Source organism: Myodes glareolus, chromosome 9, assembly GCF_982192425.1.
Source record: "Myodes glareolus chromosome 9, mMyoGla1.1, whole genome shotgun sequence".
NCBI lineage: Eukaryota > Metazoa > Chordata > Mammalia > Rodentia > Cricetidae > Myodes > Myodes glareolus.
In genome coordinates, this window is record NC_142034.1 from 50,731,854 (window position 1) to 50,750,585 (window position 18,732).

The 18,732-nt window shown below is 46.5% G+C and overlaps 1 protein-coding gene across 1 annotated transcript in view; it reads right to left on the reverse strand.

Annotated features, from left to right (window-relative positions):
- Itgae (integrin subunit alpha E) overlaps positions 1-17,838 on the reverse strand; it is a 57,634-nt gene extending 39,796 nt beyond the window's left edge. Inside the window, exons 1-2 of the mRNA XM_087910336.1 lie at positions 17,700-17,838; positions 4,424-4,547 (exon numbers count right to left, since the gene is read on the reverse strand). Coding sequence (XP_087766462.1) covers positions 4,424-4,547; positions 17,700-17,736 — 161 coding nt within the window. The 5' untranslated portion in view covers positions 17,737-17,838. The remainder of the gene's footprint in view (positions 1-4,423; positions 4,548-17,699) is intronic.
- Positions 17,839-18,732: the final 894 nt, after the last annotated feature.

Sequence of the window (18,732 nt, forward strand, 5' to 3'; positions counted from 1 at the left end):
TGCTGGATGGAGTAGGTTCTGTTTGTCTCATCTACAGCAAATTGAAAACCAAGCAGAACTAATCTACAGAGACACAGAGTTTGTGTGCGTGTGTCGTGGGGAGGGTGGTGACTGTCAGTGGGGACGTGTCTGGTACAGAACACAGGGCTCCCAGGAGACTTTCCTGGTGCTCTTTGCCCATTTTGTTACTTTTTTTCTTTTTTTTAGACAGAGTCTGTCTCTCTGTGTAGCCCTGGCTGTCCTGGTACTAAGTAGACCAGGCTGACCTTGAACTCACACAGATACCCTGTGTCTGCTTCCAGAGTGCTGGGATTAAAGGTGTGGGCTGCCTACCATACCAAGCTGCCCTAGTGTTTTTGACCCAGATGCTGTTTATGAATAAGGTTTGTTTTATGAATGTACATTGAGCTGTACATTGACCATGTGTGAGCTTTCATGTATGATCTATGTCAATACAAAGTTACCACAAAACAAAACAAAACTAATAAATGTCAATTTTTGTTGTTGTTGTTTTGTTATTGAGACAGAATCTCACCTTGCAATTCTAACTGCCCTGGAACTCCCTCTGTAGACCAGGCTGGCCTTGAACTCACAGAGATCTGCCTGCCTCTACCTCCCAAGTGCTGAGATTAAAGGCGTGCGCCACCACACTTAGCCCAAACATCAATTTCTAATTCATCTTCTTAAAGCCAAAATCTTTTGACAACATTCTCACTGTTCCTGCCTCATACCCTTCTAGATCTTCTAGACCCTCCCTGCGATGGTGTGAGGTTCAGCCCACCTTTCCCATCTTATTCTTCACGGCTCTCAGTCTCAGCCACTGGACATTTTCTTAGCCGCCTCCCTGGCTCGGGGTATCCTCCAGGCTTTTAGCCAGGCTCTTCTCTCTGCCAGAACTCCTTTCTCTCAGCCCTTATCATGGTAACTTTGATCATCCCCAGGTCCTGGCACAGACACTGAAGCTGGCCTTTGTTCAAGTTCTGGAAGCACCAGAAGGTCCCACCACAACTATTAGTATTGTTAGCATTGTGACACTTGTGTCCTTCATGAGCCCAGCAGCTGTCCAAGGACAGAGGCCACATCGTGCTCTCTTTTGGGAGGATGTGGGAGACAGAGTCTCACTATGTAGCCTTAGATGGCCTGGAATTCACTATGTAAACCAGGCTGTCCTCAAACTCACAGAGTTCTGCCTGTCTCTGCTTGAGGGCCGAGATTCAAGGTTTGTGACACCAATCTGGCTCGCTCTCTGTTTTAATCCACACATTTGTCTAGCACCAAATAGATGCTGTATAAATATTTGTTGAATAAATGAAATGAACTTGCCCTTACCACTTAAGTCTACTGAAGAACTCCACTCCACCAACCGAGATCTTACGGTTTACAAGCCGCACATGCCACTAGACACGTGCTATTTTAGTCTTAATAGTGATATTTCAGTTAAGATTGCACAGCCATAAACCACATAAATCAGTCACTGACCACATAAACAGCGATATTAAATCCTTTCACTCTAGCAATGAGAAACCCAGGGTTGACAAAGGGATCTGAGCCTGCTTTGTGGGTGTGGCCAGGGTGACACCCGAGACTGAGGGGGCCATTTTTTTTTTTTTTTTTGCACTAGCTGCTAATCCCCATGCATTCCCCACTAGGCAGAGCAGCTCTGCTCAGCCAGGAACTTTTCTCTCTGCTGCAAGTCTGGGCTCACTTTTACAGGTAAGTATAAAGAAAACTCCCAGGTTGGAGGTGTAGCTCAGTGGCAGAGAGCCTGCCCAGCCCATGTGAGACCCTGGATTTGATTCCCAGTACCACCTGTCCAAATTATTTTTTGAAGATTTATTTATATTTGTTTGTTTATTTGTATAGTGTGTGTACATGTGTGTATGCGCACATGTGCGTATGCATGTGTACGTGTGTGTGTTCTGAAGCATCTCTCCAGCTCCCGTCCCCACTTTTGCTCTTAAAAAAAAAAATAACTGGCAAGATAAAGGCACCTACTACCAAGCCTGGTGACCTGAGTTCTATCCCCAGGAAAATAAAATACATAAGTAAAATACAATTAAGAAAAACCAAACCCTTGATTACTGAGAAGAAACAAAGCAGATGAGGTGGAACGTGGACAGCAGCGGCCCGAGGCTGGGCTCCAGCCTGGCTCTGTGGCAGAGCGAGCACAGAAACAAGCCCTACTGCCTTCATGGGGAGAGAGTGGTGGAAGGCTGGGCACGGCAGCACATGCCTTATCCCAACACAGGAAGGCAGATGCAGCAGGATCTCTTTTCTTTGAGGTCAGTCTGGTCTACATAGAGAGCTACAGGACAGCCAGGGCTATATAGACAGACTGTATCTAAAAAAAAAAAAAAAAAAAAAGGCAGAGGCTAACCAAGGTGGTATGGCCTATAACCCCAGACCTGTGGAGGTAGGTGGAGGTAGCAACAGTAGAATCAGGAGTTTGAGGTTGAGCTATGTGAGACCTTGTCTCAGAGCCCCCCTCCCCCTCAAAAGGGGGTGGAAGGGGTAGGGTGGAAGGAGGAATGACTACTTTAGATTAAATTAAAAGACACTATATACAATCCAAGATCCATAACTGGATCCTGACTATGAAGCAATATTGCTCATAAACATGTTGCTTATTGGTGGAGAGAGTGCTTGCTTAGTATGCAAGTCTCAGAACGTGAACAAGAACAAAAATAAAAATAAAAAATTAATCTCTCTGCACAAGAAAGAAAGAACGAAAGGAAGGAAGGAAGAAAGAAAGGAAGGAAGGAAGGAAGAAAGAAGAACCTAAGTTACAGGAAATGGAAAGGGACCACAGACAGGACTTTACATACGAGCTTCTCCTCTACCTAGATCTGCCCCTGCCTCAGTGCTCAGCAAGACCCCTATCTGTAGAAGACATATTTGACCCACTATGGCCCTGATCAATAGGAAGGCTACCTGACCAAAAGGGTCAGTGGGGTGGGGTGGGGGGCACTGTCTGCTTTGCTCAGTGTTCCATTCCCAGGGCCTAGCACACAGTGGAGGGGCTCAGCATACAATGGGTACTCCATCAGGCTTTGGACTGAATAATAACCTGCCTTCTTACCTCATTTCCAGGCTGAACACTATGCTCGTTTCACTGGTTTGACCTGCTTTCCATTTCATGCAATCATACTGTATTTATTCTTCTGGTCTTTCGTGTTATAATTACTGCAACTATCGCTGTCTCCATGTCAGGGCTAGGAGCAAAGCTCAGTAGTAATAGCTTAGCATTCTTTATGCCTTGCATTCAATTCAGTTCTCAACTTCACACACACACACACACACACACACACACACACACATCCTGGGGCGGGGTCCTGGCTTAGAGCATGTGCTTAGAATGTGTAAGATCCCGGGTTCAGTCCCAAGCACCACATTTTTTCCTTTTGCATGAGCCTGTGTGTCTCTCTAGAGCTGGTCCATGGGGTGTAACTGCTGAGCCCAAGGCCACTGTGCATCCTTGGCCCACCAGACATGACCACGCTGTTGTCCAAGGTAGCAACGCCAATACACTCCCACATATTCCTGTTTCACCATATCCTCACCAGCACAGCGCTCTCAGATCTGACCGTTCTTGCTCAGTCAGGGTGGACACAGATAATATTTTCAAGATATGACATAATGTTTATCATAGCTCAATTTGGCCAGAACCCATGTAAAGAAAGCCCTTTGGGTCCATTTTCTCAAACAGTCCTACGACAACCCTGTGAGTTCTGGAAACCAGTCAGAGAGGAGAAACTAAGGCTTGGGGACCAGCGCCTCACTAAGCTTGCTGAGTGAGTACAGTGAGGTGCCTCTGCCAAGACCCCCACAACAATGAACTCTTTGAGGGTCTCTCTGTATAGCCCTGGCTGTCCTAGAACTCACTCTGTAGACCAGGCTGGCCTCAAACTCACAGAGATCCACCTGCCTCTGCCTCCCAAGTGCTGGGATTAACAGTGAGCACCACTACTGCCTGGTAAAGTTTTGTTTGTTTGTTTGTTTTTGGCTGTTTTTTTGACAATGAACTCTTGACCTCTGTGGCTGACCCTCGTAGTTTCCATTTTTCCTACAATTGTTTATTTACTAATTGTCTCTCTCCAACTTTTCTATGTTGAACACATGTAACTTATAAGTCAGAAAAGACCCTCAGTGAATTTCATTTTAAAGTCTTATTTAAGGTCCCCTTCCCTAACCAGCACAGGGGACACTGAATGAGCAGAGGACAGGGGCTCTGTGAGCTCCACAGGCTGGTCTAGGGGTCACGGCACCCACCTTTCTCTGGCTGTGTGCCATCCACAAAGTGGAAGTCATGCTATTGCTATGCAGGTTATGAGGTGGGATGTGGCAGCCTTCTCTGGGGTGCACCGCAGGCATCGTGGGGGCCACCCAAGATGTCCTCACCCTTCCACATGGTAGCCCCACTCACCAGGTCTGGTTGGTGCTGGGGTCTTGATGCAGAAAGGAACTGAGCAATGGAGGTTCACCTGGCCTGAGTGCTGTGACCCAGGGCCAGGCCACATCCACATTGAAGGCTTCCAGTGGCGTCAGGCCTGAGAACAAAAGAGAAACATCTGATAAAGCCGCACACTGTGGAGGCTGTGGCTGTACCTGTGCCCGCCATCAGCCCGTCAGGTCCTGTGGTGTCCGCATCACCTCCATGAAGGCCTTTCCCATTGGAGAGGGAATGGATATGGGGGTGTCTGACCCAGGCCGCTGGTCCCCATCCTAAGCCAAGCTGCTCCAGTCCCAGAGAAGACGACCTCTGAGGAGCACTGAGGAGCACTGAGGAGCAGTACCCATCCGCTGACACTTCCTGCTTTGTGACAGCCACACCAGTCACGCGGCTCTTACTGTGACCTGCACCAAATTAATGGGGATTCAGAGCCCCCTAGAGAAGGTCTGTACTATACCCCTTCATGTGACCCAAGAGGAAACACAATGTCTTCAAAATACCTTCTAAGAATGTTTAATAGAGTTTGGCTCCTTACCAACCCTGAATTGGAAACAAGACAATAGCATCAGAGGGCGAGCAGAAGAAGTACCAATGTGCTCGCCTGATGGAAGACTACTAATCGGGAGTGAGAAGGAAGGAACCGAGGCTCACAGCAGCATGAGAGGGTGGACCTCAGCTCACCACGCTCAGGAAAAGAAGCTTAAAGGCCTTAGAAACACAGAGCCGGGCAGTGGTGGCGCAGGCCTTTAATCCTAGCACTTGGGAGCAGAGGCAGGAGGATCTCTGTGAGTTTCAGGACAGATAGGACTGTGACACAAAGAAACTCTGTCTCGGAAAAAAACACAAAACAAACCGAAAAACAAAAACAAACACACACAAACAGAGTTCAGCGTGGTGACACACACCTTTAATCCCAGCACTCAGAAGGCAGAGGCAAGTGGATTGCTAAACTGCCACCTTAGCTGTCTTGTGTAGTTCAAAGTCAGCCTGCTCCACCAAAGTAAGACCCTGGCAAAAAAAAAAAAAAAAAAGTAAAGAAAAAAAAAGGCCAGGAGTGGCACTGTACACTTTTAATTCCAGCATTCGAGAGGCAGAGGCAGTTGGATCTCTGAGTTTGAGACTAATCAGGTCCAGGACAGCCAGGGTTGCCCAGAGAAACTGTCTCAAACCAGCCCCTCCAAAAAAATAAAAATATAAACAAATTTTGAACTTTAGTCCACATGTATGCTGAAATGTTTAAGAATACATAAGAACCCAGGGTGTTGCTCATACATGATAGGATGGATAGATAGATATGAAGAATCAAGTAGAAAAGTATTCAGAGCTGTAAAATATAACTGCCTAATTTCTCAATTTTTCCGCTTTCATTAAAATTTGTAGAGACAAACCAGGCATAGCAGCCCATACCTTTAATTCCAGCACTCAGGAGGCAGAGGCAGGTGAATCTCTGTGAATCTGAGACCAGTCTGGTCTACAGAGCGAGTTCCAGAACAGCTACATAGTTCCCTATCTAAAAAGACCCCCCAAAAATAGTGGAACAAATTGAAATTGACTCATTCCTCCCAAGAGGCCATCCTAATTCACACACCAATAACAGGATAAGTTTATTTCCCAAAGTGTTGTATGCCCTGTTGGAAAACCATATTCTACCATCTTGTTCCAAAACCAGGGATGAATGTCAGTGGTGAAGCATCTGTTTAGTGTGTGTGAAGCCTGAACTCAATTTTCACACAAAAATAAAATTAAGTGAAGCACTTGGTTTATGTCAACTAACATATTTTGCTATCAGAAAAATTGTCTGGGCATCTTGGATTTAATAGAATATAATACAAAATATGTATGTAAAAATTAATGGGAGAATAATCTTCCAATAAGTAAATGTTTATTTTCTGGTAGAGATTTTAAGAACAAATCAAAATAATTATACAAGGGTAGATTTACAAACTATGCTCTCGGGCTGGAGAGATGGCTCAGAGGTTAAGAGCACTGACTGCTTTTCCAGAGGTCCTGAGTTCAATTCCCAGCAACCACCTGGTGGCTCACAGCCATCTGTAATGAGATCTGATGCCCTCTTCTGGTGTGCAAAAAAACATGTTGTATATAATCAATAAATAAATCTTAAAAAAAAAAAAGAATAGCTATCCAAAGCTGGGCATGGGGGCACAACCCTTTAAAAAATAAATAAAAAATAGACTATGCTCTCTTGGGTACAGGGAATGGAAAGATGGATATGTACATAACCCTATTTTTCTTCAGTAGGAAGATACAGTGATTTTTAATATGCATGACTCCAGCAATATCACTTCAAAATCTAAATGGCAAAAACCTGACTGGATTTAAAACATTACAGATGCCACAACCAAAGGAGGCTTCAACTTTAAGTTAGTATTAAAACAGACAAACATCAAGGATACAGCTCTGATCAGCTGGCAAGCTTGACCTAATCAACCAACAGAACACATTCCTAACAACGGGAAAGCACGTATTTTTTTTTCCCAAACACATGTAAAGGATTTGGCAAAGTTGACCAATACGCGGAATCTCAAAGCAATCCTTTACTGACAGATGAAGACAATTCAAAATACCTCCTTGACCATAACAGAATTAAAATCAACAACAAAAGAAAGCTGGAATAGCTGCTTCTTAGAAATTCAACAGTGTACCTTTTTACAGTTTCCTCTTTTTACTTTTGCAGCCACGAATTACGTTTTTAATATATAAAATTTTATACAAATGGATTAATAAAACTAAAATCTCAGGAGCTGGAGCGATGGCTCAGCAGCGAAGAGCACTGACTGCTCTTGCAGAGGACCAAGGTTCAGTTCCCAGCACCCACATGGCAGCTAACGAGCCATCTAGAACACTAGTTCTCTGGGATCTGATGTCCTTTTCTGACTTCTGTGGTCACCAGGCACACATATGTTGTGATACGTACATGCAAACAAAACATTCATACACATAAAATAAGTCTAAACCAGGAGGTGGCGGCACACGTCTTTAATCCCAGTACTCAGGAGGCAAAGGCAGGCCTTTGTGTGTTCAGGGTCAGCCTGGTCTACTAGAGCTAGTTTCAAGACAGCTAGGGATGTTACACAGAGAAACCCTGTCTCGAAAAACCAAAATAAATAAATAAATAAATAAATAATAAGTCTAAAAATAAGCCCCCCAAAACTAAAATATTAAGTAAAATATCCAAACCTCAAAAGTAGGCAATTAACATAAAACCAAATTATCTAGTATTTAAAACACTCAATTTTAGTCATATACTAACAAACTAATATTTCTGTTTACCAACAAAAATATTACATTTTGCACTGTTTTATCATTAATATCTTATCACTGTAAGAATTTATAATATAAGCTACACTATCTTAACGACCCCAGCCAACACGTCCTCTGAGAACTGCCGTTCAGACGGGACCTAGATTGGTTATAAACTAGAGTCGCAGAGGAAGTCACAACGGAAATGCTGAGAGCTTAGATTGAGAGATGAGAAATCAGAACCTGCAGGACACAGTAAAGCAGTGATTACAGGAACTGCACAGCCTGACACACGCTCAGAGGACAGAGGCCGAGGATGGTGGCACAAGCCTGCAGTCTAGACACTCGGAAGATGAGGACTGGAGAATCAGGAGCTCTGTGTCATCCTCAGCTACAATGGGAGCACAAGGTTAGCCTGGGCTACATGCAACCCCACCTTAAAAAAAAATTACAAAACAATTAAAAAAACAAACAAAACAAAAATCAAATTACACATACACATTCACACACACACACAAAGAAGGAAGGTGAGAAGGAGAAAAGAAAGAAGGAAATATAGAGCAAAGATATATAGCAAGGTTAGGTCTATAAACTATGCTAGCCTTAGTACAAAGAGTGGAACAATATATGTGCACACAATTCTATCCCCCAACCCTGTTATAGATGTAAAACTTCCATAGAAATATGGAGACTCTAGCCAATTATATATACACACATGAGAGAGAGGGGGAGAGAGAGAGAGAGAGAGAGAGAGAGAGAGAGAGAGAGACAGACAGACAGACAGAGAGAGAGAGGAGGAGGAAAAGGAGGAGGAGGAGGAGGAGGAGGAGGCAGGGAAGGAGGGAGGGAGGAAAAGCCACAGACTAAGAGAACATAATTGCAACACACATTCACAAAAGATTCATTTCAGAATAGGAAAGAGTTTCTACAAATCACTATGAAATAAAAGCACAAAAGCTAACATTAAAAAAAAAAGATTTCACAAGAGTTTATCCAAGCAGCTGTCAGTCACCTAAGATGTTCATAATTAGCTATCGGAGAAAGGCAAAGGAAGAGCATCATGTGATACATCTGTAAGCGAACACAGACAAGTGCTGGTGATGGTGGAGAGCAGCTAGGACTCCTGAAACATTGTGTAGGCCTTGTTTACATTGTATCTTTTTCTTTTTGACTTTTCGAGACAGAGTTTCTCTGTAGCTTTGGACTCTGTCCTGGAACTAGCTCTTGTAGACCAGGCTGGCCTGGAACTCACAGAGATCCGCCTGCCTCTGCCTCCCTAGTGCTGGGATTAAAGGTGTGTGCCACCACCACCCAGCTTTGTTTGCATCTTAATATGAGCACACTCGTTGTTAAAAAGACAATTTGAGACTGATATTCACAGAGACATGGTATGAAATGGTTCAAACAACTCATTTGTTAGCTGATAGATTGCGGCAGTGGGAGAGAGCGCCACAATCTTCAGAAAAGCATGAAGGGGTTGGGGCAAATTTTATTTGCAATGAAATGAAGTTCCTGAGCCACTGACACGCAAATGAGTCTTTAGGGGCTGTTTGTGTCAATTCTGCTTATTTGTATACATGTGTATATGTATTTGCACATGTAGGGGTGCCTGCATATGTATGCAGAAATGTAGAGACTGAAATAGACATCAGGTTTCTGTCTTCCTTGATTGCTCACCTTAGCTATTAAGGCTGGGTCTCTTGGTGAAACTGGAGCTGAGTTGCTCCTTGTCTCTCTGCCTTCTGTGTGGAGATTATAAGAGGGGCTGTCACACCCACCTGACTTCCACATGGCTTCTGGGGTTCTGAAGTCCGTGTCACACTTAACACACCAAATGCTTTGCTCACGGAGCCGGCTGTATCCTACTCCCATTTTTGCCTTTTTCTTTTTTGGTTTTTCAAGACAGAATTTCTCTGTAGCTTTAGAGACCTGTTGTGGAACTAGCTCTTATAGACCAGGTTGGCTTCAAACTCACAGAGAGTTGCCTATCTCTGCCTCCCAAATGCTGGGATTAAAGGTGTGCGCCACCACCACCTCGCTTTTGCCTTTTTCTTTTGTTCTGTTTGTTGTTTTGGTAAAAGTAGTCTCTCTACGCAATACCTGGCTGTCCTGGAACTCACTGTGTAGACCAGGCTGGCCTTGAACTCCTACTTCCACCTCTCACTCCCAAGTGCCAGGATTACAGGTTTATTTTTTTTTCAAATATTTATTTATTTTATTATTATGTATACAACATTCTGTCTGTCTGTATGTCTGCAGGCCAGAAGAGGGCACCGGACCTCATTACAGATGGTTGTGAGCCACCATGTGGTTGCTGGGAATTGAACTCAGGACCTTTGGAAGAGCAGGCAATGCTCTTAACCACTGAGCCATCTCTCCAGCCCCAGGATTACAGGTTTATAATGCCCAGGCATACCTAAGGATCCTAAATCACAGATTCTGAAGGGAAGGGCCTGAGGGCCTAGCAAGCCTCTTTATTATGACTATGTCTGCAGCTGGCAGGTCCTCAGACCCCCTCTGGAAGTTTTAAAATACTTTGGTAAAGAGGGAGAGCGAAAGTGTGTGGGAATTCTGACATCTCTGTCTCATGTGTGGTAGACAGCTGAGCGTGCTGCAGTTACCCTGCACACCTTCGAACTGGTTTGAAATCTTGTCGTGAAAACCTTTCCACTGGCTTGATTCCCAGTCCTTCTGCCTGAGTCTGTGACAGGGCGAATCCAAGAAAAAACAGATCCAATTTACCTTATATTTTCCCTACACTATACACTCCTATGACCTCATACACATCTTTTTTACAGGTGTGTGTGTGTGTGTGTGTGTGTGTGGTGCATGTGCACGTTTGCATGGTATGTGTGCATGTGTACCCCTGTGTGTGGAATCCAGAGACTGACGTCACTTCCTCTGTCACTCCCCACCTTACTTCTGAGAACCTGGAGCTCATCACCTCCTAGACTGAAACTCTGTGGCCCCCATCTGACTCTGCACCTCCGACCCCAGTTCTGGAGTCACAGAAACATGCCTCCACCCCCAGCTTTTATGGGGTTGCTGGAGGTCTGAATTCAATTCTCTTGCTTAGAGGCAGAGGCAGGTTGATCTCCTCTGTGAGTTCAAGGCCAGCCTGGTTTACCCAGTGAGTTTCAGTCCACCCAGGGCTACACAGGAGATGTGTGCTTTAAAAAAAAAGAAAAGAAAAGAAAAGAAAAAAACCAAGTACTATGCTTGCATAGCAAGCACTTTACCTCCTGAGCCATCTCCCCAGTCCCATGTGCCCACATTCCATATCTTTATCTTGACCTTCGCCTTGCCCAGAATAATTTCTGCTGATTCATAAAAACACATGACACCATATTATTAAAGTCATTAAAATTATGGAGCAGAAAAAAAATGGACAGAAAAAAATTTGGCTTTTTAATTTTGTTTTTGTTTTAATGGAAGAATCCGTTTAAACTGGGAAGGAGATCAACCATTAACTGGTGTGTCCAACCGTGAATCCTTCCTAAGCCAGCCCCACTTTCGGCTCTGGACACAGCTCCGGTCCCAGTAGATGCTTAGGAACATTTTAGCTGGATGAGTGGAGATCAGTCAATGTCACTCATGGCGTCTTCGACTCAGGAAAAAGAAACTACTTTAGCAGAAGGTAGTGGTGGACCTCTATGAGTCTGAAGCTAGCCTGACCTACTAAGAGGGCCGCAGGACAGACGCGACTACACAGAAGGGCTCTGTTTCAAAAACAAAGCCTATTTGGTGGAGCCCACTGTCGCTCTTACTTAAATCAACATACATTTCCTTGAAGATTGGCTTAGGGAGAGCACACGATACTCAAGCTTCCCAGAGCTGCTGTGCATCTCCTCTCTACCACTACCCTGACGCAACACAGAGAACACAAGCAGACCACGCCTTCCCCGGTGCTTGGAAGAGATCACACACCTGCTCTGGGAAACCAGACAGAAGCACCAGAGCCTCCGTGCTCCTTCCCCCAAGTGCAGCACATGTACTATGGCGCTCAGGACATGAAATCCTAAAATATGATGGCGGGAGATCAGAGGGGACCCTCCAAAACATACTTCTGTAGTTCCTCAGAACTACAGACACAACGCACATGGTAGCTCTGAAAAGTCCTTTTGTTAAAAATAGAAAACACGCTGGGCAGTGGTGGCGCAGGCCTTTAATCCCAGCACTCGGGAAGCAGAGGCAGGCAGATCTCTGTGAGTTCGAGGCCAGCCTGGTCTACAAGAGCTAGTTCCAGGACAGGCTCCAAAGTCACAGAGAAACCCTGTCTCGAAAAACCAAAAGAAAAAGAAAAGGAAAACACTAACACTTTACATCTGGAAAGCAAACCCTCCTGAGAGAAGCAGCTTCAGGAAGAGGTGAGTTTTAGGACCTCACGCCCCAGCAGGCCCAGGTCCCTGCTCTTTTTTGTCATCTCAGGGTACTAGATAAGTCACCATCTGCTCCTAGGTCTGATGTTGTTTTCATCTGACCCTGTTTTGTCCCGTTATCCTGCCTTATGTCAACATGACTGCCATCCCAGTCAGGCATCCCCAGTCAGGACCCCCAAATTGAGAAGGGAATGATGGTGTTCCTTGTGAATTCGGAGCTTAGGTAAGGATGGCTTGGGGTTCGGATTCAGCCTCCTTAGTTCGTTCACACTGAGCCGTGTGCCTCAGACAGCCAGGCTGGGAGAAATAGGAAGTGAGTGAATTGAAAAAAGCTCTAAAATGGGAACTACCAGTGCGTTTCAAGGTAAGTGGGCCTTCTTCCTTCCGCTTCGCTTCTACTGCCTGGAATTGATTGCTAGAGTAGATCTGAAATCCCTGGGCGTCAAGAGCACCTTCCACCATGCCCAGCTGTGCCCTCCATCCCATGTGCCTTCCTCAAGTTGGCCCCGTGTGTCTGGAAGGTCAGCCTTACGGTCCTGCTCAACCAGTCAGCAGCCTGTCCAGATCCTGGGTAAAGTAACTCACTGGTCCCTGAATCCACTCAGCAGCATCCTGTGTTATTTGTTGGTTCTGACTAAACCCCATCTTGATAAACTAAGGGGTGATTAAATCTGCCTCCCCCAACCTGTGATCTGAGTCATCATGACACCCCCAAACCACAAAACCCGGCCCAGCTCAGGGCCAGGTTCACAAGAGACACCCTGAAAAATACCATAATAGGCCTGATGGCCCTCTTTCTCACCCCCTCCCAACCCCATGTTTGCTCCATTTAACTGAGGGGCTGGCTAGACCCCTCGATGGGTGGGAAAGGGAAGGAAAAGTACAGAGGAAACGTAATAGCCGTTTCCCAGGTCCCTTGCTGTCTTCCAGGTACTGTGCTACAGGATGAGACTAACAAATTGCTCTTGGACTCAGTAAATTGGTCATTTGTGCCTGAATCCCAGGTTTTTGTTTTGTTTTTTAAGGCCCAGGTTTCTTGATTTTAAGGCCCTTACCAAAAGTTAGAAGCACTGAGGGGTAAGCAGAGTGGGGTGACAAACAGCTGGGAGGAGCTGGGAGGTAGCTTGCTGGACTCGGCTCCTGTTATTGTAATGGCTCACTGGACAAGGGCAGAGCCCTGCTTTAGGGCAGGTAACTAGGTCATTGAGAGCTGATTGTGTAGCAGGTATACAAGAGCTGTGCGTGCAAGCATGGTTGTGTACATGCATAGGTGTGTGAGTGCATGGGTGTGTGTATGTGTGTGTGTGTATGTGTGTGTGTGTGCGCGCGCGCGCGCACGAGTGTGGTGGTGCCTGGAGTCTGCTGTGGAGTTTTATATTGCACTTTTGTTTGGGCTTCCATGTATCCACTACTTCATACTTCCCACGGAGACTCAGAGAACAGCATGAGCCCCAAGGGCAGAGTCTTGAGTTCAAATCTTTGCTATGCCATGGAGTCACTGAAGGACCTTGGCTTGTCCCACTGCTTTGGTTTTCACATTGGGACATGGTTGTGCTAGCTCAGGATCTGTTAGCGGGGGTCTGATGTGTGGATGCTGGTGTTAAAAGCTCTTTGACCACGGGTAGAGGGCTGTGGTTTCTCTCATAACCTCACCGCCCACCCTCTTCCTTCAAACCTGTCATGCTGTCTGACATGAGAGCCCATGTGTCTGTCGTGTGTCTGTCGCGCCACTCTACCCACAGGGCTGCTCCCTAAACTGTCTCCAGTCACATGGGCCTCTGAGTTAAAGATCTCCTCACCCTGGCGACCACCCCGACCTCTTCTGTTGCACTGGTCGTTTCTGATGTCTTCTCACAGAACAGTGGTCATCACTGTTCCCAGTAAATGAGGCCCAAATTTATATAAGGAACTAGCTATAGAGATGAGATTAGATTTAGCATCCAGATCCCTGGTCCAGAGGCCCAGAAAAGCCCCGGGGGAGGGCCATGCCCAGCTCAGATCACAAGCATCCACAGAACACCTGTCTGGCAAGAGCAGCTCATGGACCACATCCCCTCATCTTTCTGACAGGCTCACCATCTCAACCCCAAACCTCACAGGCACCCGAAGAGCCTCTCCCTTCACACCTCTAGTTTATCTGATAACAAAAATGGCCACAGGTCTCAGGGGATTCCTGAATGCAAGGGACAGCACTGTGCTAAGCACACGTGAATTTCCCAGTGTTTCCTTTGAACATCCCTCCAAGCAGCTCTGCATGCCTGCCCTCCTCAGCACGCATGGACTGGACCACTGCTGCAGCCCCCTCACCAGCCTCTCTGCTGTTCCTTCTTATGCCCTGACTCCAACTTCTACACAAGTGTGATTTCCCACCATGCTCAGGACCATCCATGGCTCCCAGTGTCCTCATGGTGAAGTCCCTCAGCCTGGCACTCTGAGTCCTCCACACTGCTCAACTCCAGCACCATGGAGCCCTCAAGCATCCACGCCTTCCACATACCGCCTATACATCCATACACCTGTGCACACCACACATCCCATATACTCTACATATGTCTGGACATGGCATGCACACCCCATTGTGTACCTATATATTATACAGACCCCATAAGCCCCATGTACACCTGTATATACCACTCATATGCCACATGTACTCATATATCCCATATGTACTCCATGGATCATGCACACATAATGCATACTCCACAAACCCCATGTATACTAAATGCTCACATATCCTATGTAACTCGCATATAAAATCTACATACCTCATTCATGCCATCTTATAAACCACATAGCCTATATACTTCATATAGTTCATAATAGTACAGACCACAAGAACCCTATATGCACTACTCACATCCTATACACTCCCTATCCATGCCATACACACTTCATAAACACAAGCTAGTTTTCCAGAGGTCAGAGATGGGAGGTTTCATCTGGCTTGTCCACCTATGCTTAGGCCATCCTTTCTGCCTGAATGCTGTTTCCTGGCTCCATGGAGTCCTGTGGCTCTTCCCACAGACCATGCCCCAGGCTAGGGAAGTTAGTGTGGGTACAGTCTGCTTTCTCACCACACAGGGGCCCAACAGGTCCTGACCTGGGATGGGGAGGCAACATCAGAGTAAACAGCTTTCTGTTTCCAAGCTTCTAATTTTCCATTTTCTTCATGTACCCAGGCCTTGCTGCTTCTGAAAACCCTTCCTCCTGGTCAGTCTATTTGCTGAGACCTTCCCATTCTCCTAGGCATATCTCAAGTACCAGGATTCCTGTTCCTGAGGGCCAAGATGCTCGTTCACATCTGCACACAGGTGTAGGCTAGGCCTGGGAGGATCCGGGCCAGCCACCTCCTAGCTTACCCAGTGGGGCCACCAAAGGCCTCAGCCTGGATTGGTAGAGTAGAGTAGGCCCTGGATTCTGGTTCCTTACTCTTAACCCATGAGGTTTCACAGATCCATAGTAAAGTTCCCTTTACACATGAGACGTAAACTCAACCGCTGAGCTAAGGAGGAAGTGAGTTCCTGTGGCCACAGAATGAGTCAGGGCTGGATGCTGGAGTTTGGGCTGCTGTAGATCTGTGTGACTGCACCTGTTTTCTCTCTGAACCTTCCTCAGACAGCCATTAGTTCATTTGCTCCTATGAGTGACAGGAAAATGTCATTACTACAGTGGGCGGCTTGGAAGGGCAGAAGGGTAGAGCCACCGAGTCACAGTTGTGAATTGACCCCAAACCAGTGAAGCCAGCCAGGCAGGGGCTTGAGAGCCCAGGCTGTACTCAGTCTGTATTCTGGTCCTCCTCGGTACCACTTTGCCTGCTTCTGACCTCCAAAGTCCTGAGGACTCAGCCTCTGAAACCTTTCCAGGAAATTCTTGAGGCCTGGCCTACCACCACACCTCAGGACATCACACTACAGAGCAGAGCAGAACCATGTCATTTCTTCCGCCAAATACTAAGGCCAAGCTCTCACCCCACACACGGCATAGCCAATCACAGGTTACAGGGCCTGAGGGACAATCTGCCCATCTTGGTGTTTTGTCTTTTCTTTTTCCTTTTTTTGAGACAGGATCTTTCTGCGCCTCTATGTAACCCTAGCTGTCCTGGAACTCACTATGTAGACTAGGCTCTCTGGGAACTCAGAGATCAGCTTGGCTCTGCCTCCAGAGTGTGTGTGGGGGTTAAGGCATGTGCCACCACCACCACCTGACTCCATCTTGCTCTTTGTTGCATTTCAACTTGGGAAGAAGTACCAGGGCCTTGGGGGTTTGAAGAATGGCAGTAGAGGAGGTGCGAGGTGATGACATTGCTGAGGAACTGTAGGGAAAAAAGGTGGGCAGGAGCCCAAAGACCTGGAGATCTCTACTGTTCCTTGGTTGCAACCCTTTCAGTCTGTCTGTCTATAGGCCTTAGTCGTCTCTATACTGGAGTGAGTTAGTCTAATCTTAGCCTTGATGATTAAAAAAAAAAGTGAGACCCCACTTCACACTCTGCAGGTAACAAAACTAAAGACAAGTCTAGGATGCAAACCAATAAAAAGTTCAACCAACTTTCCTCTTTCCATGGTGATTACTCAGGTACTTAAAGAAAACTTGTATATATGTGCCCCCACACACGTGTGTGTGTGTACATGGCACCATTCAGAGGTCAGAAGACAAGTCAATTTTCTCTTTTACCATCTGGGTCTCCAGGGTAGAATTCAGGTCATCAGGCTTGGAAAAAAAAAAGAAAAAAAGCCTTCACCTTCTGAGCCCCTCAGATATTTTTTAAACATCGAAATTTGCTCCTAAACATGTTGCACCAGTGATCTGGGCAGGGCCTAGCCTGCCTCCTGGGTGCCTGTCTCATGGTGGGTGCCCACCTGCATCCTCCTATGATGGCTCAGCTTCTTCACACCTCCACTGATCGGCATGAACTGCCTTTCACAGACACAGCTTCCAGAAGCCTTTATATTACTGTGTCTGATGTCCACCTTATTCTCCTGTCAAATTTGAGCAAATAAGACCCAGATCACTGGGCAAGAACACCATGAATAGAGCCCCATCTGAGCAATCCCTGGAGCTCACCTGACTATGCTAGCTTATCTTTGGGACCATATAGGTGTGCTCAGGGCAGTTTATCCAAAAGCAGCTCCCTCACAGGGTTAAAGACAGAATGGAACCCCTGGCAACAAAAATACCTTGCCCTCTTCCACAGCACAGAAAAGGAAACAGGTTTCCCCCATACTGACTTTGTAGATTCTCGCCCCCAGACTCCTACTAACATCTACATTCTCATAAGTGCTCCCCACTCGCAGCGGCTGAGGTTGCTCTATTAGCTAGGGGTCCTCTTCGGGGTGTCATGGGGTGTCACCACACTCTGGGCACCAACTGAGCTCAGATCTGAGGATGTAGCAGTGAGGGGAGGCTGAATGGAGATGGGAAGAGAGTGGCAGAACCCTACAGTCTGAGGCCAGGGGCCATCAACACTGAAGAGTTCCTTACCAGCAAGCCTACAAATAAGTCTGAGCAAGGGCACTTCTTGGAGAAGTGCCCCATTTCTCTGACCTCTAACCCTAAAGTCCCGGCAGAGCTGAGAGCATCTGAAGGCAGGGGGTAAGGGAAGGGCGACTTACTGGCCATGCAGAGAAGGGTGTGGAAGAGCCACTTCATAGCTGGAGCAGATGCAGCTGTGTGAGCCGAGCAGGTAACACAGAAGGACCTTAGAAGGCACTCAGCTTCCCCTCCTCTACCAGAGGCCAGGAGGCGGGGACAGAGGCATATACAGAGAAGGGGGCCCATAGGACCATAGGTACTTTCAAGTAGACATAGCCACCCTGGCTTATACAAGGCAGGCATGTGGCTTCCCCCATAGCTATGGACGGGTCCTGGAACTTAGACAATTGTCAGCTCAGCTCCGTTACTTATTAGACACACACCATCTCATACATGAGTGAGCAAGTTTGGCTGGTGGTAGCCCTGTGGCAGATAGAAGAGCCAACAGTCATCCAGGTAGGTGAATTCCAGCCCATCCAATCTAAAATGCTCCCCAGCTAGACACACGGATTCAGCTCCCAACTCAGTCTTGGGTCCCCTCCCACAGAAAGTGCCACCAAAAAAAAAAAAAAAAAAAGTCAGAAACTGGGCTTTTATATTTGCTCCTGTACTCAGGGCCTGGGGCTGTGGAGGGTCAGGTAAGCATGAAGATCCAATGTTTAGCTAAAGTCATTGCTTCAGTTCAGCCTTACAGTACAGTTCTGACCCAGCCCAGGTTGTGGAGACTTTACTAGCAACAGGGGTAGTCATATCTAAAGACCAACTTCCTTAATGGTTAAATTTGCCCAGACAGCAGTGAGGGAAAGAAATCCACTCAGCAGTCCAGCAGAACCTCAGACAGCAATCCCAGCAATGAGGAGTATAGGACAGGAAAACTGAGTTGAGGCCAGTCTAGGCCATGTAGTAAGACCTCTCTGCAAAGACGGGCTGCTCTGCACCCTGCTGTCCAAGTACAGCTACCAGGCACAAGGGACTGACATGTTAAAATGATACCAGTGCATGGAGAGAACTGAAATTTAGACTGCTCAGTCTTAATTCAGAAAGACTAGGCATTAAACCTCTCATTCTTACATGCATGTAAGAGAACATCCTGAAGTGTTACTGTGTGAACAT